This window comes from Bos indicus, chromosome X (genome assembly GCF_029378745.1).
Source record: "Bos indicus isolate NIAB-ARS_2022 breed Sahiwal x Tharparkar chromosome X, NIAB-ARS_B.indTharparkar_mat_pri_1.0, whole genome shotgun sequence".
Classification (NCBI taxonomy): domain Eukaryota; kingdom Metazoa; phylum Chordata; class Mammalia; order Artiodactyla; family Bovidae; genus Bos; species Bos indicus.
Genome location: NC_091789.1, coordinates 8,404,310 through 8,431,168, shown reverse-complemented (window position 1 = coordinate 8,431,168; position 26,859 = coordinate 8,404,310). Strand labels below are relative to the sequence as shown.

The 26,859-nt window shown below is 35.1% G+C and overlaps 1 protein-coding gene across 5 annotated transcripts in view; it reads right to left on the bottom strand.

Annotated features, from left to right (window-relative positions):
- Positions 1 to 1,798: 1,798 nt before the first annotated feature.
- The window catches only part of STAG2 (STAG2 cohesin complex component), a 129,848-nt gene continuing 104,787 nt past the window's right edge, over positions 1,799 to 26,859 (bottom strand). For 4 of the 5 annotated variants that reach the window (XM_070783423.1, XM_070783426.1, XM_070783424.1 and 1 more), the window contains exons 26-34: positions 23,972 to 24,073; positions 21,543 to 21,691; positions 19,808 to 19,936; positions 16,015 to 16,238; positions 12,975 to 13,164; positions 12,774 to 12,884; positions 9,297 to 9,423; positions 8,269 to 8,346; positions 1,799 to 3,723 (exon numbers count right to left, since the gene is read on the bottom strand). In XM_070783423.1, the coding sequence (XP_070639524.1) occupies positions 3,700 to 3,723; positions 8,269 to 8,346; positions 9,297 to 9,423; positions 12,774 to 12,884; positions 12,975 to 13,164; positions 16,015 to 16,238; positions 19,808 to 19,936; positions 21,543 to 21,691; positions 23,972 to 24,073 (1,134 nt within the window). In that variant the 3' untranslated portion in view covers positions 1,799 to 3,699. The remainder of the gene's footprint in view (positions 3,724 to 8,268; positions 8,347 to 9,296; positions 9,424 to 12,773; positions 12,885 to 12,974; positions 13,165 to 16,014; positions 16,239 to 19,807; positions 19,937 to 21,542; positions 21,692 to 23,971; positions 24,074 to 26,859) is intronic. The other variant, XM_070783427.1, reaches the window with a different exon arrangement.

Genomic DNA, 26,859 nt, shown 5'->3' with positions numbered 1-26,859 from the left:
TAACTTGAAAACAAAGCCTATCTTATTGGTCTCAGCAGCTAGCACAAGCCCAGGCACATAGTAGATAATAGTTTTTTGGTTCATTTTCTTTTGCTGAATCATTACAGCTTCCAGAAAAATCTATCTGACCTGAACTCATCTCTGTGAATCCTTACAAACTCCCTTTTTGGAAAGATTTTGAAGCTATCCCTTCTGGTTAATCCTATTCCTCCTCCCCAGTCTCTCAACTTTAAAAACTATTAATTAGTAACTATTGATAGACTCATTCAATTCATACTCTTTACAGAAGTCACCTGGGTGGCATATTAAGGACTATGTTGAGTCATACTACTCAGTTCTATAGCCAGCCAGACTCCTTAAAGAAGTACTATTTCCTCACCATGGAACAATGAGTAATGTGCCATTTTATATTTATGCAATTATCTGTGTTATCCTTATGTATCAAATAGTTTCAATGCTGCCAGGACTTAATGCAGCCAGACTGCTTGAGTGGCAACCCTATCATTTACTAGCCATATAACCTTGCCCAAGGTGTTTTTTGTGCCTTGTTTTCCTGCCTCTTGATTAAAAAAATAATTAAAAAGGAGATGGGGGAAGGAGAGGGGGCATGATAATGTGTCACCTGTTGTTGTGATCCTTCATAAGATATTGCATGTAAACCACTTCAAACAGTGCCCAGCTATTAACTAACATTTATTATGTTCAATTCTGCATCACCAATGGCAGAAGACTGGGGTTATAATATGATCTACAAATTAGCCTAAATGACCAGTGTTCTAGTGCTACATTGATATGAATCATTTTTGAGAGTATATAATGCAGGGAGGTGACTATAGTTAATAATACTGTTTGTATATGTGAGTGTTGTTAACAGAATAGATCTTAAATGTTCTCACCATATACACACAAAAAAATGGCAATTATGAGGTGACACATGTTAACTAATCTTATTGTAAATTTCACAATTTATGCATATGTACCAAATATTCATGCTGTACACTTTACACTTAGATAGTATTGTATGTTAGTTACAATTCAGTAACTCTGGAAAAAAGAATACAATGCAGGGAATTCCCTGGTGGTCCAATGGTTAGCACTTGGCACTTTCACTGCCATGGTGTGGGTTTACTCCCTGGTCAGGGAACAAAGATCCCCCAAGCTGTGCAGCATGGCCAAAAATTTTTTTAAAAAAGAAAGAGAACAATGCAAATCTTAACATGCTGAACATTAAGAGTTTTCAATAAGAATTCAATTTTTATATTCTTTCTCAAATATGGGCTTTCACTTACCTCCAAACATCAATCCATTATCTAAGGGAGGTTTTACACACACACACACACACACACATTTTTCTCTTAGTCTCTCTCTAGCTCAGCACACTCGACTGGTTTCCTTCCTAGCACTAATTATGAAATAAGCTTAAATATTTTATTTGATTCTTTCCTTATTTGTTTGCCCCACTAGATCTGTGGAGGAGGGGCCTTGTGTAGATCTCTAACACATGCCTCAGCACACAGTGGGCACTCAAATGTATCCTGGATGAACAATGCAGATATTTTAGTGAGCATTTAACTCATACCAGATAAATAAAGTAATAATGGTCATAGGTTTCTACTTTAAAGTAATAACCCAATTAGGGATTTAGTCTCATTTTAAAATACATATGATTTATTAAAAATATAGTATTTTCTATAAATTATTCCCACCCAAACATGTTAAAAGATGTGGTAATAGGTACACTTTCTAACCACTTATAGCCACCCTCCTCTTTCAAGTACAAAAGATAAAACATACAACATACTGTAGGTTTATTTTTATTCAAAAAGTTACTGTCTCAAGACATAAATACAAATCAGAAAACAGTACAATTAGGACAATAGAATGTGGAGGACAACAGGTTAGAGTAATATATAAAACATTTTTAGCTGGTTGAAAACAAAGCTGTAAGAACTGCTTTCACAAAGAAGTACTCCTTTCAAGAGTGAGAAAAAAAAATCAACTTAGGTTTAAAATCATATATACAGTCCTCTCAGCAGTTCTAGTAAATGCAGTGGTGTGAAAAACAACATAGGCAATACTTTTGCACGTAACAATATTTGTTGATGGAAAATCTGTTAGACATGTCTTGATTTCATTTGTTATTAACCATGATTTAATAAAATAATTGTATTTTATCATGATCTTTTAGCTAACCTATGGTTTTTGGCTACCACAGCCCAATGCTTGTTGGTTTCTGACTCTTAAGAACTGGAAGCCTTTTGGTATTCACCCATCTGAAGATATTCTTGTATTGCAAGCATATTAAGGCATGGAATGATTAAAATAATAAACCTCAAGAACTGAGAGACGACTGACAAAAGATAGATACACATGTAATATAAGTTAATATTTTGTTTTAAACGATGTCTAGCTGCCTAAGCCTCGCAAAATGAGTTGATGTCAAAATGGCAAGTAGCCACTTTCTGTTTTAAACTAATTCATTTGTGAAAGGACATAAAATGAAGTTTAAAGCTTAGCTTTCAAAGAATATTATGGGTTATGAATTCTATTATCCCATCTAATTTACATACAGAGGAAATGTACTGTAACCTGTTAGAAGTATCTTTAACCTGAAGACTGCTTGCAAAGACAGATAGATAAAACAATATAAAATACAAATTTAAAAATCATTTTAAAGCATGAACACTCATGCTTTTCTATTTTTAAACATTGTTAAACTTTCAATATATTTCTGAAACCTCATAATTTTAAGTTGGAATTTAAAAGTAAGAAAAAACTAAACAAACTGCGCAATTATAAAATCAGCACCAATTTATATATATATATAATTTTATTTAAAATTTAGATCCCTATTCCCACACTCTAATAAGCTGTATAATTTTTGTTTAGAGTTTTTCTGCAAACATACTACAATAAGCTTCTTTTATTTGGAGACAAAATACAGTGGCACTACTGGAAGGAATATCACAACATTACATTTTTATCTTAAAGGACAAGCAAACTTTCAGGGTTGATAATGGGATAAGCATGTTTGAGACTGGTTACCTTCTGGCAGTTCACTGCATCTGGGTATTTCTGAAAAGTATAGAGAAGCTCTTGGATTTTAAAAATATCTTAAAATACATTTTAGATGAAAAAATTGTAAAAGTTCTGCTTATAAGTTTACTTTTCTCCACAATTACAATATTTAAAAGAAAGCCTCGATTGATGTTTCAAGCATTTAAATTTAGAATGCTAAAAACAATTCTATCCTATAATTTCAGGGCAGGGGAATACTCATCCTTAACTTTGTTTCTTGGATGTAAACAGAAATCCAGCAGAGGTCATCATTACTTAGTACACCCAGTAAATAAATGTAAGAGGATTCACGTCTGTACCAAATGCCTCTTCAGATTGTTATAGTTTCTTTAAAAAAAGCATGAAATAATTGATTCAAAAGCCAACTAACAGCGCATAAATAAAATATTTACTTTCTAAGAAAAACTGTAGCTTATCATCAAATTGTTTACTTGTCCTTTACTTTTTTCAGGCAAACAAAACTGCCCCTCAAATGCACTTGATCTTGGTAAGTATAAGCACGTCATATTCTCCTTAGAGAAAAATCTGTACAGAATTTCACTGTATCTACCACACTTTATTTTAAAATTTCCTCTTCCACTTAGAAAATGACTTCACCAGAGACTTAATTGCGTACTGGTATTAAAACATTGACACCCCAAGAACCTAATGAGAGAGGGAAAAAAAAAAATCTTGTTAAAATTGTCATTCATTTCTTTGTAAAATATATTACATTAATACTTGGCAATATTAAGTTTAATAACATGCTAAAAGTCACTTTGAAAAATTCCCCTCTTCAGATATATAATTCTAAAATTATAATTACCATTAACATAAAATGAAATAACATCAGGCCTAATCACAATCCTACCTACCTCATAAATATAACTAAAAGCATAAATCATGTCTCATTTATATGTTTATACACACCCCTAATGCCTAGATAATGCCCTGAACACAGGCACCCAACATATGTTGAATGAACAAATAAATGTGCTTCTTGACATACACTTCTGGCACAAGAATGTCTGGCAAACTCAGTCATTTGCACTGTGAAATGGGTATCATGAACACGCAGACCAAAAACATCCAAGAACAATATAAACACGTAGAAAATAGGAAGCATTCTTTAGGAAAGCTGGACTGAATGAACAGGTCTACTAATTTGAAAAAATCAAGTTAAGTAAAGGTAAAATCTGAGCAAAAAGTTGTATTGATGCTTTTCATTACATTTTGGGGTTTCCCTCGTAGCTCAGCTGGTAAAGAATCTGCCTGCAATTCAGGAGACCAGGGTTTGGTTCCTGGGTTGGGAACTCGAGAAGGGAATGGCAACCCACTCCAGTTAAATTTCACTCCATTATATTTCAGCTGGGGAAACAATGCTAGGTAAAAATCTAATCATTACTTGTCACAAACTTAAAAAAGTAAAAGCAGGTAATGAATGGAGCAACTCCTTCTTGTTTGTTAAGCAAGAATAAGTTACAACTTTTAGTTCTGTACATACTAAAAGTTGGGCTCTTCAAGTAAATTTCCAACACTTATTATGACAATTGAGTAATATTTTTAAAATACTATAATGAGCTAGTGAAAACTGATAATTAAAGCCAGAGGTAATGATCTAAGACTGGGATTACAAAGGGCACTTACTTGTAAATTAAATCTCACTTTAACAAAAGTTATAGAACTCACAAATTGCTTTGATCTGAATTGAAGGACCTATGTATTTTCAGACCAGGAAACAAATATCTATCTGATTGCAGCCTCCAAGAAGCAAATCATCAAGTAAAGTGTTTGGAATCCCCAGGAATGAGAACAATAGAGGATTAATGTACCCCATTCTTACCAGTCATCCATCAAAACCACCACCACTACTGGCCCCTTGCCCACCCCACCCCTAAAGGTTAAGCATTCTCCTTTTTAGTTTTAAGAGTCAGAGTTTGGGTGGTTAGAATGTTTCCAAAGAGGCCTAGGTGATAGGTGATGTTTAAAAATCCCTTCTAGCCGTAACACTCTGACTCTGGGTAATGGAAGATCTAATGATGAATGAAAGGATAAAATCTTAATTGACAGTTTTAGTGTGGAGTGTGGCATGAAGATGAACTCAAGTTCTTTCCAAACCAAGGGTCTACCTAGAAATAGCCTGAACAGATCTTTTTTCCCCCTCCTCCTGGGTTTGTACAGACAAGGTTATAAAGGAGATTCTTCTAGAAGAACATTAAATTTGCTCCATTATACCAAACCCTTCCTTTACCAATTTTATACTACAGATAATTCTAATAAAAGAATCTCAACACAGAAGGAGGACATTAGCGATATTCTCTTTTTCTGGCACATAAGCTACCTGTTTCTGGTGTCAACATTAATAACCACTTAAGCACATACTTTAAAGGTACCAACAGCCAGCTTTGGTATGTTGAGGCAATACTGGCCCACTAATAGCAGAAAGCAACCATATACCAATGTTGACACTGTTACCAAATATGAAACTAAATAAATCATAAATCTAGAATATTATATGCAACCCCAAACTGATCTGCTCAGAGTTTTCATATTACCACTTCTGAATCACACAGATAACATGTTACAGAAAATAAATCTAGGATTTATTTAGTAATAATCTGAAGTATCTATACTAGGATGCTTTGGGTTAATTCACATAAAATTAGAGAATCTTAGAATTGGGTATAAAAGGATCTACAGCCCTAATTTTATTATTGTCTTGTTGACTATCATCACAGGGTTGAATAAAAAGAGATGTAATCTAACGCAGATTTTTACACTAAAACTTTTGTTATTCCATTTAAGTTATTGTTGAGATAATAAGATAAAGTTTAATGTAATTTTAAAACAAACTAGTATTAATAGTATTACAATACATACGCAGTCAAAGACTTCTAAAGATACCTGAACTGTTAAAGATATGGAGCAGTCAGTTATGTGGCTGCTGCCATCATGTGGTACTAGTATAGAACTACAGGTATAGACGCACGTGCTCCTTTTTCTAATTTTAGGCAAAGCAGCAAAACTACTACCCTCTAAGTTGTTACATATGCAATGAACACAAGAATGCCATCATTTTTCTATAAATAACAATTATTAGGTCCCTATCTTTGGCTTCACTCAGATTATAGTTTTCCCTAAATGTTAAATGTCAAAAATATATATACATATACAGTGCTGTTCCACTACTGTAGAGAGAAAAAAAAAGGTGAAGAGCACCATTTGGCAAATCTATTCAATGGTAAGTGACTAAGGAAACAAATGCCTCAAAGTTTCCTGACTTTACATGAACAAATGAAAACAATAAGATGATCTCTAACTGCCCGTATCAATTTTGACTATAGTTAATCATTATAATTTCTAAAACAATTTTCTTGGTATTTCTTTGAGGCAAGGTCTGATTTTAGTTCTGGGAAGTACACAGCAGAGGCAGCACAAGATTTTTACATCAAAAGGAACTCAGATCAAATTACTACTCTGACACTAAAGCTGTATAACTCTCAGCAAGTCACTGAAACCACCTCTACAGCCCAAGTTTGCTTGAGTGTAAAAGTGGGATCCCACTAAATTGTGCCTGGCACAATGTCAGGCACGTAGGTTTTCAAATACTAGCTTCCATTCATCTCAAAGTGATAGTACAGGTGGACTAGAATACAAATCCCTTGAGAGCAGGGAGAGCATCTTATTCATTTCAGCACCAATTTCCAACTCACTAAACTGCTGAATGAATGCGTTTCATCACATATGCTTGGAATGATTCTCTTTTATTCCTCATCACAATCACTACCTAAATGTTTTATTTAACAAACTGGAAGATACATACTCCTAGATTATCAGGGAAACCACATACTTCAATATGCACTTAAACGACAGACTTATGGGTAGGCAGAGGTCACCTACGCTACTCAGATTATGGTCTTATTAGAAATGCAGAATGTTAGACCACACTTAAGACCTACTGAAGCAGAACCTACATTTTAATAAGATCTCTACATGATTTATATGTCCCTTAGAGATGGACAAACACTGATTTCAAGGATCCCAAGGTGCCTTGTCCAAAGATTTCTATACCTGCTGATCTATGAAATGTTATCTTTTAGCTCAAATAGCTAGCTCTATTAATTTAAGTATGTTAGCATGAGTTCGTTTGTTAAAATTCTTCCAAGAGCTATCTGACAGCAGATGAGGCAAGAGAGGGCCAGGAGAGAACGGTAGAAATAGGGGCATAGAAGGCAGGCCTTGGAGGATGATACAACAGTCACCTGAGACAGCAGGTGTTAGGAAGGAGGAGCATAAATGGGTAGATTCTAAAAAGTGAGCTAGACAGGCATTTAACCGATTTAGCAAGCTGACAAATAAAGCTAAACACCTCTATGCTGGGCAAAACTCTCAAAATGAATAAAATCATCACTGCCTGGAGTTCAATCATTGAGCAAAATATAATATCCTATTTCACTACATCAATCTGGTAGTTATCAAAACAGAAGTGTGTACAAGTGTTATGGGAGCTGAGAATAAAGTATCTATCTAAAAAGTTAGGAAAAACTCCAAAGGTGATGTCGGAACTGACTACTGAAAGAATTCACTACTTGGAAAAGGAAATGGGCAATTCTGACAGAGAGAAAAGCTTTTACAAGGTCATGGAGTTGTGAAAGAGCACAGTGTGTCTGAGAGGAACTACAGATGGTATTCTCAGGGAGAATATGGCAACAGGAACTGATAGAAGAAACAGAACTGACATCAACTAACAATAACCAATTATCTCAACTCCCTTCTCTTTATTACCAAAGCCTTTGTTCAAGTTCTATTTTTCACCATGTCTTCATATTAAGATTATGACTATCATCGTTATTTTTCTTGTAATTCATCCTATTCAAGGAAATATTTCTGAAACACAATTCTGATCATGCCTGCTCCCCCATTCAAAATCCTTCATCAGGTATAATTCAAGCCTACAGGAAAAGTGCAAATTCCTTAACAAACACTTAAGCCCCAGTTGGCCAGGGATTCAAAGGCACTTTGAATCTGTTACCACCACTGCATGACCCCTTCTCAACTCTACTCCGAAATCCCTCCTGCCTGTCTCTTTTCCTCCTGTCCAGTTGTTTTTATCCATTCTTAATGTATTGTCCAAGCTCTTCAACCTCAATCTCAGAGATTGCCTATTACTTTTGATTTTACAATCTTGAGGCATATTTAAATTAAACCTACTGATTCATCCATAATTGAAGCTGGATCAAAGAAATCAGGCTTCAGTTCTGTTCTCTCTCGTCTGTTCTTTGATGGTGGCTAAAGGGGGAAAAAAGGAAGGAAGTTGACAATTGCCATATCTATAATAAGCCAAATAGTAACTGAAAATCTTGAAATTAATTAAGTGTTCACGAGACCTATGTAACTGCAATTGCACCCTACAATACTTCAAATACTATCTATTCAAACTACAGAATGTTTAAAAATACAAAAGCAGTTCATTCATAGGAAATTATTCTTATGGATGAAAACTAGAAAAAGGATTTTTTGTTTTATTTTAGAAATGTCTCTCTCAACTCACTTTCCTTTCAAGGCACTGAATTACACTATTCTGAAGAGAAGCCATATTTAATTATTTCTTCCCTTTAAGGAGAATACACCAAGGTATACTGAGAAATAGAAGACCTGGCTTATGAGTCTCAGCTTTACTGCTTACTAGTTTTGTCTCTTTGGATAGGATGTCTAAGCTTCAATATCCTCAATCCTTTCAACCTACCTCACAAAGCTGAATGAGCTGTGTAGCAAAATGACATATGTGGATAATAAAGCCCTAATTGTATATATGATGTTATTATCAGAGAATATACCATCATATATATTCAACTTCCAAGTCTTTTATCAGTACTTTACTGTGTGATATGGAAACTGACCTCAGTAAAAAAGTAGACCATGTTTATAATATATTGGTTTGATAATGGTAAATAGATGGTAAATTATAAGGTGATATTATACTATTAAGCAAAATATATTCTTTATATATTCCTAAATTAGTCTGAAAGTTTACCATCTTAAATTAGGATCTAACACCCTCACTAAACTCATCCTCTTCCTCAATCCCTTCTCACGTAACTAAACTCCTGGCAACTATTTTATTTAGTAATTTTGCAAAACTTACTTTTATGGCAAATATTTCTCTCCTCTAATAATATTCAATTTAATTTCAAAAAAAAAATCTAAATTTAAAACCTTACAGAATCATCGTATCTTACCAAGTCTATATCCATGGTGTCAAAATCCATCCCCTCATTAAGATCTTCAATCCTCCCTTCTGAGGACATCATAACATCTTCAACAATTGGCTCTTCATCATCTTCCATTAGGCTTGTACCACGCCGACTAGAGAAATACAAAAAAGGTCAGGATCTCAACCAAAGTCACAACTTAGTAATATATTGGCAGCAACTATGTGGCTCTATTCAAATGTAATGGAAAATGATGGAATTAAAGGTCAGGGAAAATGACTAGGCATTGATCATGTCATCAATGATGTCAAAACCCCAATATTCACTTGTCTGAAAATGCTAAGGAGTTATGTTCATTCTACATTACTTCAAAACATTTAACTTGATAGTTCTGATATTCCATTTAAAAGCTCAATGAGAATTTACCACATGGGAGCAGACAAGATACCTCAAATCCTTTTTGAAAGTAGGCAGGGTACAAATTAATAAAGAAGTATAAAACAAGAGACCAAAGAAATGACATTTTCAGAATACATGTATTTTCATGAACATATAATGCTAATTTTACCCATCACTCACATTCACTCAGTACCTAAAATGTACCAGGCACTCACTCACTCATTCACATAGTGCCCACTACGTGCCAGGCTTTGACTGTGTCCTATGGATGCAAAATAAAAGATGAATAAGACATGATTCCTGCCCTCAAGGAGCTCACAGTCTACTATGGGAAACACAATTAATTATGACAAAGTGATAAATATTGCAAGAGAAATATGCATTAAGTGCTATAAAGATATACTGAAAGAAGAGATTAATTCTGCTTCAGGAAGAAATGAGCAACATTTATGGTGAAACTTGCACTCTGTATCCTATGAAACTCAAAACTGAGACATATATAGAAAAGTTAAATAAAAATTAAGACCCAAAATTCTATTATCACATAATTATAAAGAAAAAATTCAAATTTCAAGTTCACAAATTAGCCCATATTAGCATAAAGGAATCAACATAAGTGAAATTGAGGGTGACTTGTTGTTCCCCAGTTTGGATAATCTTTCTTTCTTTGCTCACTCATGTAAAGATCCCACCCTCCCCCAAATCAATTATTTATTGAATGCCTGCTTACAATTTACACAAAACTATGTTGAGTCTTAAAAGACGAAGATAACAAGACATGATGTCTAGTCCAGGCTATGTGGACAAATATGTTAACAATGGTCCCTATTTCTCAAGAGTTCTGGACAGTAAATGATAAATGACAATTTTACTGTATTTGGTGGAAGCAACTGTGAAGGGGATACGTGTGCTTTGGGGACCATGTGTTATAGAAAACCAGAAACTCATTCTGCTTTTGAAAGATATATGTGATATAAACTAGGAGACAGAGAGAATTTGAAGGTATTTTCAGTTATAGGCCAGACACCATTACAGAACAATTATTGTAAAACAAAAATATTTTAAAGTCTCAGGTGACAGACTACTTATGATACAACCAAAAGACTCTTCTGATAATAATTAACTGGAATAATTTCTTTGTCACCTAGGGAAGTTTATCTCTAAGAAGAATAAAAACTAACTACAGCTATATGAGATGATGGATATTTACTAAACTTATTGTGGTAATCACTTCATGATGTATGTAAGTTGCATCATCATGCTGGACACCTTAATACAGTGTTGTATGTCAATTACATCCCCATAAAACTTGAAGAAAAAAGTTAATCAATTAATCTACAAACAAAAGAATAATGATAAATGGTACTGATAATGAGATGCTGTGGAAGAGCGTGTGCACTGGCGCAAAGTTTCAAGGGGAGACATATGGACCAAATGATTGCCTGGCAGAATTCTGCAGTATTTGGACTGGTAACTAGTGAGAAGCTAAGAAATTACTTGTTGAATTCAGCATGAAATAAGAACATATGTTAAAGGGAATGTGGCTATAGAAACAGAATAGGGGACAGAATCAAGGGATAGTATAGAGGATGAACATAGTAGACATAACAGGATCAGAATTTACAGATGTGATAAAGTATACCTTGTCTGTTTGAGGTTTTTAAGACCACTACAGACAACTAAAGAGAATTTAATACTGCTCGTGAGGTAAATGACCAGTTCTTAAGAAAAATAGGTCAAATTCTCATCATTCAAAAACCAACAAAATTGCAACAAAATATAAATTTAAGAAATAAGGTAACAATCACTATCTCCAGCATTAAAACATGTACCACATTATGTTACAAATACAAAGCTTTCAAACTAAAAAACTTAATCAAAATCATCAGATCTTCCCCCTTTGTACCAGTCATCTAAAGACTGCTTATATGCCGTTTCTTTTGGAGCCAAAGCTAATAAGGACTTATAAAACTCTCATACAGATTCCAGTAAAAACAAAGTATTTGAAAATTAAACTGCAGTTTTTTTAGCATTGGACATTTATTCATTCAATGAACATTTAACTTAGTACTTTTTTAATGTGCCAAGCACTAACAGGAAATGAAAGCAGTCCCTATTAAGAGGTACAAACTATTAAGTATAAAATAAGATACAAGGATATACTGTATAACACAGGGAAATGCCAATATTTTATAACTATAAATGGAATAAAACCTTAAAAACTGTGAATCACTAAACTGTATACCTGAAACATATAATATTGTACATCAACTATACTTTTCAATTTAAAAAAAAGAAAGAAAGAGGTCCCTGCCCTTAAGGAGCTCACAGTCTAGAGAAAGGGACAAATTCATAAACAAATTACAATATAATGTGGTAAGTGCTATAAGAAATAGGAATATACATAGTGTTATGGGAGCATAGATGACACCACAGCTTCATATAAGGCGACACCTGAGCTTGTCCTTTTATGATGATTTTACCAGCTGCCAGGGAATAGGATATGATACTAAAATGTAGGCAGGGGCCATATTTAGAGAGATCTTGCATGCCATGAGCTAAGGAGTTTGAACTGTATCTTGCAGGCAATGGGGATCCATAGAATGGTTTTAAGGAAGAGAGCTACATGATCAGATTTTTATTCTAGAATAGCACTTCTTGATGGCAACGTGAATGATGGAGTGGTGGTGAGGGGAGTGAGGGAAGGGGTTTGGTGAGAGGATAAATAGATCTGAGGGAAGAACATGAATTAGAAAGCTAATGCAATAGTTCAGGTGAGAGATGAGGGCCTGAACTAAGGTGGGGATCAATTAAGATGTAACAAAACTGAATTTTTAGCTATAGTTCTGTGTACCAAAATAAACAAGGATTCATAGTTAAACTTTTCCAACAGATCAACCTAATATCAGTCCTTTACCTAACTAGTTAATATTTAACTTCAGAAGTTTTTTTTTCTGTTGGAAAGACCAATTTTTAGCTCCTTGATTATTTCAGCTTAGTTACTCTAGAGAGTTTGCTGAAATTTTTAGATAAGGCACACAATAAAATATGTCAAAATGAATTAGTGAACTTCCTAGACTCAGACAATAAGGCACTCTCACTTACATGGCATGCTGAAGATTAGTTCGCAGTTTAACATAGCTCATTGCTGCTCTCTCCTGCTGCTGCCTTGCTTCCTCTTGTTGTCTTTGAGCTAACATCCATGTTACCTGCGTGCTTCAAGGAGAATTTTATTCTTCTTTTAACTTAACTTTTTTCTATGTAATTAATAAAGTTATAGTACAGAAAATGATCAAATGTACTTACTTATAATCAAGAGGAGTTTGATGATGTTCAGTCTGCATCGGATAGACACTCATGAAACTATCCTCAGGTCGTAATCTTTTGGGCTCTCTCATAATTGTTGAGGTGAGTTGTGGTGTCTGCATCATAACTGGGGTGTGCAGTGTTTGCTCTCTGCTTAGCCACATACTGTCGCTACTACTGCTTTCTTCGGCTGAGAAAGAAAAGTAATAGCAATGAAGTTCAGTCACTAATTTTGACTAAGTGTTAGTCGCTCAGTCATGTCTGACTCTGTGTGACATGGATTATAGCCCACTCGGCTCCTCTGTCCATGGGATTTCCCAAGCAAGAATACTGGAGTAGGTAGCCATTCCCTTCTCCAGGGGATCTTCCTGATCCAGGGATCGAACCCAGGGGTCCTGCATTGCAGGCAGATTCCTTACCATCTGAACCACCAGGGAAATGTCTAATACAACCTGTGCAGGTCAACAAACATCTGCTTCTTTACACATGCTAGAGCTTGAACAGAGGGATACAAAGGTATGTAAGAATGCAGTCCCTGCCATGCCCTGACAGTCCAGTTGTGGAAAAAGAAAGTGAAAGAAAGTGAAAGTTGCTCAGTCGTGTCTAACTCTTTGCGACCCCATGGACTCTAGTCTGCTAGGCCCCTCTGTCCATGGAATTCTCCCGGCAAGAATACTGGAGTGGGTAGCCATTCCCTCCAGGGGACCTCCCCAACCCAGGGATTGAACCCAGGTCTTCTGCATTGGAGGAGGATTCTTGAACCATCTGAGTCACCAGGGTAGACCAAGAATACCGGAGTAGGTAGCCTACCCCTCTCCAGGGGATATTCCCAACTTAGGAATTGAACCGGGGTCTCCTGCATTGCAGGCAGATTATTTACCAGCTGAACTACCAGGGAAGCCCTGGTAAAGAAAATACAGGCAATTATAACACAGTGTGCATGCATGCTCAGTCGCTTCAGTCATATCCAACTCTTTGCAACCCCATGGACTATAGTCTGCCAGGCTCCTCTGTCCATGGGATTCCCCAGGCAAGAATACTGGAGGGGGTTGCCATGCTCTCCCTCCAGGGGATCTTCCTGACCCAGGGATCGAACCTGTGTCTCCTGCATTGCAGGTAGATTCTTTACTGCTGAGCCACTGGGGAAACACAGTGTGGTAAGTGCTAAAAGAGGGAAGCACAGGAAGAATGGGAACAATGAAAAAGATCAGAGCCCAGCTACCCAGAAGTTACTTCTGACTAGAGTGGATATTATGTGAACTGTGACATCTCCAAGAAATGGGGAGAACATAAGCAAAAGCACTGGGGCATGAAACAACAATGCCTAAATCATACTACTCTGCTGATTATTTTAAGAGTTTAGTAGTCCTGGAGTAGATGGCAAAGGTAAGGCTGAATAAAGAGGCAGGAGTCAACTCATGCAAAGTTTTATAAGCTATGCTAAGCTGACAGGAACTACTACTAAAGGTTCTATGGAAGCAATGTGGTGAGTTACATGTTTTATACTAAGTATATGGCGGTGATGTGGAGGACAGACCTAAGAATATGAAGACTAGCAAGCAAACTGGCCACTGAGGAGGCTAACTATGTTAGACCAGGTGAGTTAAGAGGTTTAGATAAGAAAAACTTTTTAAAATTTAGTGGTATTCAGTGGACATATCTTTTAATTTGATAACTTTTCTATCTAAAAAAAGGAAAATTTAACTTCTTATCAAGCCCAAGTATTTTAACTGGTCAGGGATACTGTGTAAGAGAGATTTCTCCACAGACTGGGATGTTGGTACTATATGACCAATCAAGTCTAAATCTAAGGCTGTGTAAGTTACAAGTTAATGCTTTGTGTTACTGGACCAAAAAAATACTAAAACCATTAATCCATGTGGCGATTTAAAACCATGGCTCCTAGGAAAATAAGTTAAAAAAAAAATAAAGCCCCCAAATCTCTGACACTTGTCACATTAACAGGTAGGTGGGGGATGATGTCCCATTCCCTTGAATCTGTGCCCTGTGATTGCTTGGTCCACAGAACATGATGGAAACTATGCTATGCCAGTTTCTGGCCTTAGAAAATGGCAGTGTCCAGAGTTGTTTCTTGAGACACTTGTTCTTGAAGCCGAGTCACACACTGTGAGGAAGCCAAATAGTCACATGGAAAGGTCACATGTAAGGTGTTCTGGCAGACAATCTAGCTGAGGTCCCAGCTGACAGCCAGCATCAGATACATCTACAAGTGAAGATATCTCCATATGATTCCAGTCCCAGCCTTGGAGTATTTATTCCTAGTGAAAGCACCAGACATTATGTCCAGGTTATATCATTTAAGTTTTGGGGGTAGTTTGTTACTCAGGAATAATAGCTGGAACAAATTTTGACAACTATACTCATTAAACAAAAGTATCTTAAAGAAAGGAAATGAAGAACCAACCCTGGAGTACTAACAGTCCAAGAGATTCAAGCATCATAATATATTCTTAACTCTAAGATTATAGACAGCAACTTGTATTTCTGTGAAGTTCTTTATGATTAATGATCTCTTCATAGAAATTCCAAAGTTGGAACCTCTCTGAATCTGCTGCACCACTTAAACTAGATGATCTGATCTCTTAGGTAATGATTAGTTCTAAAATACTGAGTCCATATCCGTATACATAGAGTATAGTGCAGTGATTTAAAAGTAGATGCTCTATAGGGTGGGAGGGAGACTTAAGAAGGAGGGGACGTGTGTATATCTTGAATAAATTTAATACAGAAAAAAAAAAGTAGATGCTCTAGAGTGAGATTGCCTGGCTCTGCTACTTAGCATCAGTGTGACCTAAGTTAATCAACTTCTCTGTACTAGTTTCCTACTTGTGAAAAATAAGAATGTACCTAAAGAATTTTAAGAATCAAATTCATATATGGAAAATGCTTAAAACAGTACATTTTACACACAACTGGAGCAAACAGTGTGCATTTAACAACACATACCTTGAATTTAAAAAGGAGGTGACCTATGGGAAACATAAAGGACAAACATAAAGAAAATAAACTATATGCTTACTGAGTGCAAGCTGCATGCCTTCAACCACTTTCCGTTTCCCTGTAGACGGTTTGGATTTTTTACTCCGCACAGTTGACCCCCGACTACTAATTCCACTAATGACTGACATGGTGTCATCATCACCACCAGCTAGCAAAGAATTTCGGTATGACATTAGTGGAAGCCACACGTCTTCTCTTCGGAGTGACATCTGAAAGGTCATGAACTTTTCCAAGTAAACATACCTTAAAAAGGAGGAGAAACCATTAGCTTTGATACATTAAATTGCCATAGCTTTTTTTTTCTTTTTGCTTATTCCTAATAATCTTAAGACTTACATATTATATGGAACACACAATGATTAACTAGAGTTAAATAAAAAGTAAATGAGAATAAAAATAATGGTCAATGGATCTGCATTTCCTGAAAGCATTCCACTAATAACTGCAGGATATTAGTGTTCTCTTTCTCAAAATGTCTCTGTTCTATCCTAACTTTACAGATTCCCTCTGTTAGAAGAACAAATCTGAGTCATATTTTTGAAAAGAGAATTGGATTTAAAGATTACACAACTTGAGTTCTAGTCCCAGTTCTACCAACCGCTAGCCGTGTGAGTGTGCGTATATTACTTCACTACTTATTCTAAGCCTCATCAGTACAGTGATGAAAAATTCTGTCTCTATGAAGATTTCCCAATAAAGGAAATAATTCACAGCATTTTGGCTTATTATTTGTTGAGCACCTATGTCTCAGGCAATGGGGACAGATGCAAAGGTAAATCTGATATGGCCTCTACCTGCAAAATATTTTCAGAGTAATGGAAGTCATACATCTACCCTTGGATCCAAGTATCACAAGGATTCCATGACTTACATATAATATAGCAACTAAAAATCAACTAATATTTGTGTAACTACTGTGTGCTACGCGTTTTCGTCTTGGGCTCTTTAACTTTATTCTTATAATCCTGTGAGGGAGATATTCTCCCCATATCATAGATAAGGAGAGAAAGGATAGGGAGATCTTCCTGATCCAAGGATCGAACCTGTGTCTCCCACACTGCAGGAGGATTCTTTACCGCTGAGCCACTGGGGAAGCCCTATATATGGTAGTACAGTACTCCTCAAAGTGTGGTCTGTAAGCTGGCTATCAGTCAGAGAACTATTAATCATCTGTGACAAGATGTGCAGTCTGAGCCAAAATCTACTTACTAACGGAAACATTTACAACTATGTATCCACCACATAGTCTAACAGAACATTCCAGATAAGTAGCCCTCTCTGATGCCATTGCCTTTTTCCCTCTTTCCAGCCACAGAGGTTGCCATTAACCTGAACTTGCTGTTTTTGTCCCTATTTATAATGTTTTAATACTTATTTGTCTGAAAACACAGCACCATTTTGTACTTAGCTTTTTGCACACAACATTTTAATTTAAAATCTAACCATTTTGGAAGACTGGTATCAGCTAACACTATGGTGGTAATCATTTTCCAATATATATATCAAATCAATATGTTGCACACCTCAAACTTACACAGTGTTATATGTCAACTATATCTCAATGAAGTCAGAAAAACAATTCTGAAAAGATGAAAGAGATCTCAGGGTCTAATATGTAACATGGTGGTTACGGTTGATGATACTATGTAAATATATAATATTATATAACTGAAATATGCTAAAGGAGTAGAGCTTGAGTGTTCTGATCAAAAAAAAGGGTAAATAATGTAAGGTGATAAATACGTTAATTAACTTAATTATGGGAATCCTTAGACAATGTATATGAAATCATGTTGTATACTTTCAATACATTACAAATTTATTTGCCAATTACAGCTCAATAAACTTGAAAAAATTTTTAAAGTAGATCAATTGAATTGTGTGAATCTTTTCAATCCCAATTCAATCAAATGAACTAAGAATAAAAGTCATTTATGACATCTAGAGAGGGGAAAGGCTACCCACTCCAGTATTCTGGCCTGGAGAATGCCAGGAACTGTGTAGTCCATGGGGTCGCAAAGAGAGTTACTTTCATATATGACATCTAAGACTACTAGAAATTTGAACAATTAGATGGACTTTTAATAAAGTTAAGGATTTATATTTACTTAAAAATATCTAACAATTTTGACCACTGTATAGTATTCTATTGTATATTAATCTATTGATCTCATTTTCTAGTTGACAGATATTTAGTTTTGTGCTTTCTCCTAGTCAAACAATGAAACAGTCAATTTTTTTTTCTTTTTGGCCATAAATATGGGAGACCTGGGTTTGATCCCTGGGTTGGGAAGATCCCTGAAGGAGGGCATGGCAACCCACTCCAGTATTCATGCCTGGAAAATCTCATGGACAGAGGAGCCTGGTGGGCTGCAGACCATGGGCTCACAAAGAGTTGGACACAACTGAGCAACTAAACATATTAGCACATGTGGGATCTTAGTTCCCTGACAAGGGACAGAACCTGTGACCCCTGCATTGGAAGCAGGATTCTTAACCACTGGACTGCCAGGGAAGTCCCCAACAGTCAAATCATTTATAGTTCTCCTTACATATATATGTAAGAGTTCCTCTCACGTATCTACCTTTGAATAGCATTACTGGATCATGATGTAGGGAGAATCTTAAACTTTACTACATACTACCAGATATCTCCAAAGTGGTCTTGTACCAGCAATGTATAAGTCTCTATTGCTCCACATCCTTGGCACTATCACACATCTTAAAGTTGTGCTAATCTACTAGGTGAGAAATTTTTTTTAATTGTTTTTAATTTTTATTTCTCTAATTAATAGTATCAATGCAATTTTTTTTTTTTTTTGCCTACCATCACACAGTTTGTGGGACCTTAGTTTTCCAGGCAGGGATTGAATCCAGGCCCTCAGCAGTGAAAGCACAGAGTATAACCACTGGACTACCAATTCCTCAATGCAATTTTAAATTGGGATCAATTTATATATAATAAAGTTCACAGAAAATAAAAGTTGGATCACCTCTGTAAATGAATGCAGTCATGTAACCCATACACCTATCAAGATACAGGATATTCCCATGACCCCAGAAAGTACCTTGTATCCCCTTTCCCATTTAGTCTTTCCAACTTCAACAAGTACCACTATGGTGAGTTCTATTAATATAGATTAGTTTTGTCTGCTTTAGAATTTCATATAAGATCTATATAATCGTTAAATGCAAAATACTAGTGGGCTTTAAGAAGACATGACTTATACTATGAGTTATTCATATTCTTCTGTCTTTTTATACCTCAAAGCCCGGGGTTGGGAGGTCTGGGAGGGAGGGATGAAAGAAGATTTTGAGACTTTAATTCCACTTGTTGGGCTCTTTTAGAATGTAAGTCATCATTTTAGAAGACCAAACCATAAAAGTATTCTGTTTAAATGGTCTGTTGAGAACAGGACTTGTAGTTAAAGTACGAAGATAAAAGAGGGAGACTTCTACTTTCCAGTGTAGTCATAGCTCAGGACACAGACAAAGACACAGATGGATCAGCAATATTATTGTCTGCTAAATGTTTCTTCCTTAGTTAGGCTGAGCAAAGAACTCAAATAGGAATACAAAAAGCATTCCAGTTACACCTTTAAAGATACAGCTACACTGTAAAAAGAAGTCATAGAATTAAAATATAATATTATGCATAAAACATAGTTGTACTCTTAAAATTATAAAATTTCTGAAGCATAAAGTTTTTGTGCATTAATGAAATCCTACAAATCTGAAAGAGAAACCAATTATAACAAATCTTTAAGAATTCCAAAGCAAAATTAAATAGAATATTTCTAGTAAATACATACACTGTTCTTTTGTCTTGTCGGAGTAGTTTAGAAGAAAATTCACTAAGAATATCAAGAAATGCCAAATTTAAAGGTGGATGGCTCTCTCCTTGTGGATTAGGTTCTTTAAAAGCAAATTCTATGCCATCTCTGCAACAAAAACAAAAAAGACAAATATTTAAATAACTACAATAGAAAATTTAATAACCTAGAAAATTTTTCTATATACTTTCACTCCACTACAAAAGATGCTTCCTTTCTCATCTGTTTTATCTGAGGAAGAGGGACAATAAGGAGTCTATAGAGAATGAGCATTTACATTTTATGACACTGTTATTTTGTTTTGGGTGGATTGTTTTGATTTGTTTTTTATTGGGGGTGGGGGTGGGGGCGGGCATGCTGGAGATCTTAGCTGCTCTCACCCTAGCAGTCAAAGTGCTAAACACTGGACTGCCCAGGAACTCTGAACTGTTACTTTCTCTGAAACAAAACAGACACAGAGACACACACAGGCCCTAGCTGGTTCTTTAAAACAAAACAGACACAGACACTTCCCCTCCCCCACACTGGTCTTCATTACAAATGTGATCTGGCATATCTACATTCTTTCCTCAGTTTTCTTTTCTATAAAAAACAACCCAAATCCTTTCACATAATGATCAGTACATTTTCTGTATATTTCAAGACATAAAGGAGATCAACTATAAAATCAACTTAAAATAATGATTACAGACTATTTGTAATGACTATTTGTATTTGTATGAATCACTAAAGAGTAAAGTTCAAAAATTATACTCAACTCGGGGCCAATTTTACCTGTATTTATTTAACAATAAATACCTCTATTAAGACAACTACCCAACGTTACACATATATGAAGTAAATACTATATTACTTCTCAGAATAATTACTGTATGTGTGGTCCTTAAGTATTACCTAAAATTCACAACCAAAGTATTAAAAGGCATAAAAAGAAATCTGAGACTTCCAGAGCCAAGTGAAAAGGTGGGAGTAAATTAAAGTTGAGGAAAGCATAGGACCAACTTAAAGAGCAGAATAATTTCTGAAAGGAGACATTTAACACTTTCATGACTAAGTAAGCAATACAAATTTAAAAAAGACACAAAACAGAGAGCTTTAAATGAAACGGAGCTCAAGCCTCTAGATTTTTCCAAAGGCAAGGCTCTTTATCCACAATAAAGACATTAAGGGTATTAATATCCACATACTGGTTATGTCAGAGATCTAAAATATACTCATATATAAAAGTATAATTGATCACTAAATTACATGCCTAAAATAAAATCAGATTTTTTCCAATTTTGATAAGGCAAAGAAAACATGCAGATAAAATAAAGATTGTGGCTCAAAATAAGAGAAAAGGTAAAGAGAAAATAAAAGAGAACAGAAACTTGAAACAAAGGAATCAAATTCTTCTACCCAGCCATGAGATCATGACAAAACGCTAGAAGAGATTTTATAATACCTAACAAATACATGTTTTCTTCACATAATTCATAAAGATTCTGTATGGCTTTAATTAAAGCAAAGACTTTTCTACAAAAGGTGTTTTAGTCCCAATTCATGTTTTAACACAGACAGCACTGTAACTCGTTCTTAAGAAAGGAGACATATTACAAAAGTGCAAACAAGTAATCAGGCACCAACTGAATTTGGTTATTCTAAACAAAAAAGCAATATACAAAAAACCTGCATGATTAAAACACAGAGAAGCTGAATAAAATTTGGAAATTACTTGTGTAGCATAGCAATGGCCTCTCTAGTTTTCAACTGATCGAGTCCAAAAGTTAAAGCAAAACGCCGAGCAAGTTCTTTAATGCCGCTAAAAGTTGAGGATGACCTATCAAAATTATAGCCATTTTCCTGTATCATTTCATTAAAAAGCTGTTTGGAAAGAAAGAAAGAAAGCATGTTAAAGTTTTTAATAATTATGGATTATTACTGATTTTAAAATATCATATTTTATATTTAACATATACTTGATGTTTATAAATAAGGCATTATACTTCATTCTAAAGCATGGATTTTTTAAAACATGATACAAATGACCAAAATTCCAGCACTTCACATATTCAAACTAGAGGTAATTACTGACATTAGAAACTTCTTAGATTAGTTATGACAGAATTTTTTTCTGTCACAATTAACTGGGTATTATAATAGCATATAAAAATATACATAAAAAGGAAACCAACTAAATTATTAGGCAACTATGTTCTTATTGACATTTAAATAATGGATCAAAAAGTAAGCAAAACAAAATATAATTTTTCAGCTATCAAACTGCCAAGATAGAATACAATGCATTCCTATAGTAGTTATGGCTACTACTCAAGATAACCAATGGGAGTTTGCATTTTGACTCAGTGAACTCAAACCAGGCTCTGTGACAACATAAAAGGGTGGGAATGGGGTGGGAGGTGAGAGGGAGGTTCAAGAGGAAGGGCTGGCTGATGCATGCTGATGTATGGCAGAAACCAAAACAGTATTGCAATTATCCTTCATTAAAAATAAATAAATTTTAAAAAAAGAATACAGTGCAATGGGCACTGATCTGGGAACATAAACTGAAATAACCTTTCTTTCTATACAGCAATCTGGCAATGTGCAGCAAAAGCTTTAGAATTTTCATGCTCTTTGACTAAGCAATTCTTATTATCAGACTTGATCCAAAAAGAATAATAGTAATATTTGTGTGCAATATATAGGTACAAAAATGTTTGTTTTAGTGCTATTTATAATGGAAAGAATTGTACACTCCCAATACAGGGGGCACAGATTCCATCCCTGTTAGGGGAACTAAGATCCCACATGCCACACAGAGCAGCCAAAAAAGAGCAAAGGGAAGTATTTAATGGCATGAAAGTGTTTAGGATTTATTAATATGAAAAACTAAGGATATTAAGACAGAATGCACATTTTTTATTTTTGTAAAATACGATTTAACACAGGCATTAAAAAGATTTTAGAAAGATGATTAAAAATAAAAACACTGTTAAGTGAAAAAAATTAAAGATAAGGTATATTTTTTCTAATTTTCCTAAAATACTTTCTATATCTATTATTTTATAACAAAATAAGTTATTTAAATTCAACCTTTAAAATCTTTTAATAAAGAATATCAAATATGCAAATGAAGCTAAGAACTTTCACACCTATGTTTCTAAAAAGCAAGAAACTTTATCAAATTGAAATGGGTTTGGTTATGATTTACATGCATTTGGTCTCAACAAACCTAAGTATACTAAGCAAATGATTTTTGCCTATTTAAACTTGCCATGCCACTGCCAAAATGAAAATGACTGGTGTATTTTCACCACGATTGATAAGTGCTCATTAAAATTACATGTGCAAATGGGTACAGAATAAAGTAAAATTCACCTGAAACTTACCAAATCAAGTTAACCACAGCTAACATTTCAGTGATTATTTTTTCCAAATAGACACAGTGAAAGTGAAAGTCACTCAGTCAAGTCTGACTCTTTGTGACTCCATGGACTATACAGTCCATGGAATTCTCCAGGCCAGAATACTGGAGTGGGTAGCCGTTCCCTTCTCCAGGGACACAGAGATAGGCACAATTTTATAGTGATGCTATACTGCAATCTTTTTATTTTATTCTCAAATAAGGTAGAGATCTTAATACCAACTTACACTAATTTTAAGTGCTACCCAATAGCCACTGTGGAGATGTACTACACAATATATTCATCTAATATCCTAATGATGGACATTTGGATTATTTCTAATTTCTTGGTATTATAAATAATTTTGCAATGTACAATCTTGTATATTCATTTTGGCAAATTTATCCTATTACCACTGTAGACCAAAATTCTAAAAGTAGAACTGCTGCCTCAACGACATACACATTATAAATTTTGACATGTACTGGCAAAATGCCTACCAGGAAGGTTGAGCCAATATATACTGCTGACAGAACCTGTTTCTCTCATATCTTAGGCAGCTGTAAGTTTTGCCAATCTTGCCAGTCTAGAAGCAAAAAATGATCTCACTTGCTCAATGTTTACTAGTGGGACTGTGTACTTTCCATTTCCACTTTTACGAACTATCTACTGTGTCCTTTTGCCCAGTTTTTGACTGTTACCTTGAAAACCAGTAAGTGCTTATTATGTTAGCGTAACCATGGTACTCATGTCTTACCTGTTGCAAACTGAGAATAAGTGTCTTTGCACACTGAATTTTGTCTATCTGTCTTGTTTTACTCATTGTTTCTTTGATGATATCACCATAGTCGTTATAATACTAGAAAAGAAATTTGAATAAATTAGGGCTTTGTCTCTTAAAACTATTGGACAATAAGACTAATTTTAGGTTAGGCACATAAACATATTACAAGAATATATTTAGCTAAAATTAGGACTTCAAAGATACGTAAGAATGTTACTGAAACTTTATTATGATCTTTAAGCACAATCTCTAACATCAGTAAATTCAGAAATATCAGACAGTTAAGATCTAATTCACATGAAGTTCTAGAGTTGATTTTAAGGAGGTATAGTGTATAAAAATAATTAAGCATTCAGATTTTCAGAACTATTAGGTTGGTGCAAAAGTAACTGCAGTTTTGCACTTTTGAACTTTGCTGTTTGATATTAGAATACACTTTTAAATAAATGTGGTTGCTATATATCATTTTAATGCACATTTCTCAGTTTGTGGTTTTTTTTTCCCAATGAGTTATTACTTGCCATTTATTTTAGAGTAGGGAAATGATGTTAAGACAAAAAGCAAAGTCAAGTGATTTTCTTATTTGAGTTCAAAATGAGTCATGAAGCAGCGGAGACAACTCACAACAACAATGCATTTGGCCCAGGACTGCAAACGAACATACAGTGCAGTGGTAGTTCAAGAAGTTTTGCAAAAACAAGAGCCTAGAAGATGAGGAGCACAGTGGCTGGCCTTCAGAAGTTGACAACAACCAACTGAGAGCCACCATCGAAGCTGATCCTCTTACAACTACTCAAGAAGCAGCCCAACAACTCAACGTCGACCATTCTATGGTCATTTGGCATTTGAAGCAAACTGGAAAGGTGAAACAGCTCGATAAGTAGGTGCCTCACGAGCTAACTGAAAATCAAAAAAACCATCGTTTTGAAGTGTCTATCGTCTTCTCTTAGAATTCTACACAACAACAACAAACCAATTCTTGATCAGATTGTGACATGCAATGAGAAGTGGCTTTATGAGACAAACAGCAACAACCAGCTCAGTGGCTGGACTGAGACACTCCGAAGCACTTCTGAAAGCCAAACTTGCACCAAAAAAAAGGTCATAGTCACTATTTGGTGGTGTGTGGCCAGTCTGATCCACTACAGCTTTCTGAATCCTGGCAAAACCATTACATCTGAGAAGTATGCTCAGCAATTGATGAGATGCACTGAAAACTGCACTGCCTGTAACCGGCACTGATCAACAGAAAGGGCCCAATTCTTCTCCATGACAATGCCTTGACCCCACGTCACACAACCAACACTTCAAAAATTCAACACATAAAAAAAAAATTTGAATGAACTGGGCTATGAAGTTTTGCCTCATCCACCATATTTGCCTGACCTCTTGCCAACTGACTACCAAGCATCTCGATTTTTGGCAGGGAAAACGCTTCCACAACCAGCAGGAGGCAGAAAATGCTTTCCAAGAGTTCGTCAAATCCCAAAGCATGGATTTTTATGCTACAGGAATAAACAAACTTATTTCTCATTGGCAAAACTGTGTTGACTCTAATGGCTCCTATTTTGATTAATATATGTTTGAGCCTAGTTATAATGAGTTAAAATTCATGGTCCAAATCCACAATTACTTTTTCACCAACCTAATATTAAGTCAATGAATATTATCATAGTTACTTTCATAACTTATTCATTGCTAACGGCATGTATTTCATGAGCAGTTTCCAAATTTATTAATTTCCATATAGAAACTAACAGTCTGTTAACATTTAAAAGAAAAGTTACTGTGAAGTGAAGTTGCTCAGTCGTGTCCGACTCTTTGCGACCCCATGGACTGTAGCCTGCCAGGCTCCTCCATCCATGAGATTTTCCAGGCAAGAATACTGGAGTGGGTTGCCATTTCCTTCTCCCGGGGATCTTCCCGATCCAGGGATTGAATCCGGGTCTCCTGCATTACAGGCAGACCAGACTCTATTGTCTAAGCCACCAGGGAATCCCCAAAGTTACTCTATGTGGCATTTAAATCACACACTGCACATGATTTTTTTTTTCTTACTTAAGATTTTACATAACTACCAGAGATAACAGGATAACCACGCCCCTACATGACTAACAAAATTGACTTTAATCTAGAATACCTATGTCTAAAAGTTTAAAACTTGCAAAGTGACTTCAAAAACCACCAGTTTAAAAAAAAATCTAACAAGTATCATGCCAAATAAGTTTCAAAGTTATTTGAATGCTTCTATTATTTCAATTATTATTGAAATAATAATATGTATTATTCTATTCTATTATTTCAAAGTTACTAATACTTCTATCACATAGGAAACTATTCCAAAGAAGAATTAACTGGGTTTTGATAAATGTATTACATATTTTATTCTGTAAAATCAAAGGCTTAAAAATTTTACATTTATAATTAGATTTTACTTGAAAAAGGATTACAGGAAAATTATCATGCCGTATTTAGTCACGTTCTGTTAGTACAATCAGTAATATCCTTTCTACTACTACTTAAAAGTTAAAGAATCTCACATATATTTATGATGCTTGGGAATAACCTACTATGAATCTAAGCAGATTTTCAGGGCCTAAGAAACTTTAACTATCACAGTGCAACAGATAAAGAAAGGCAGGATACAAAAGGTAGTGAGTTACTCAAGGTCACAAGCTGCATAGTAACCAAGTTGAAACTATATTATCTAATTCTCCTAAAACATTTTTTATGTTACATCAAGCAGGGGAGTGACACTATTCTGTTGTTTTAAATTAAATCACAAATGCAATTTCTATTAATGACAGTTAATCTAAGACTAGCTGTTTGCAATATTCCAAACACAAATGAACTCAATAAAC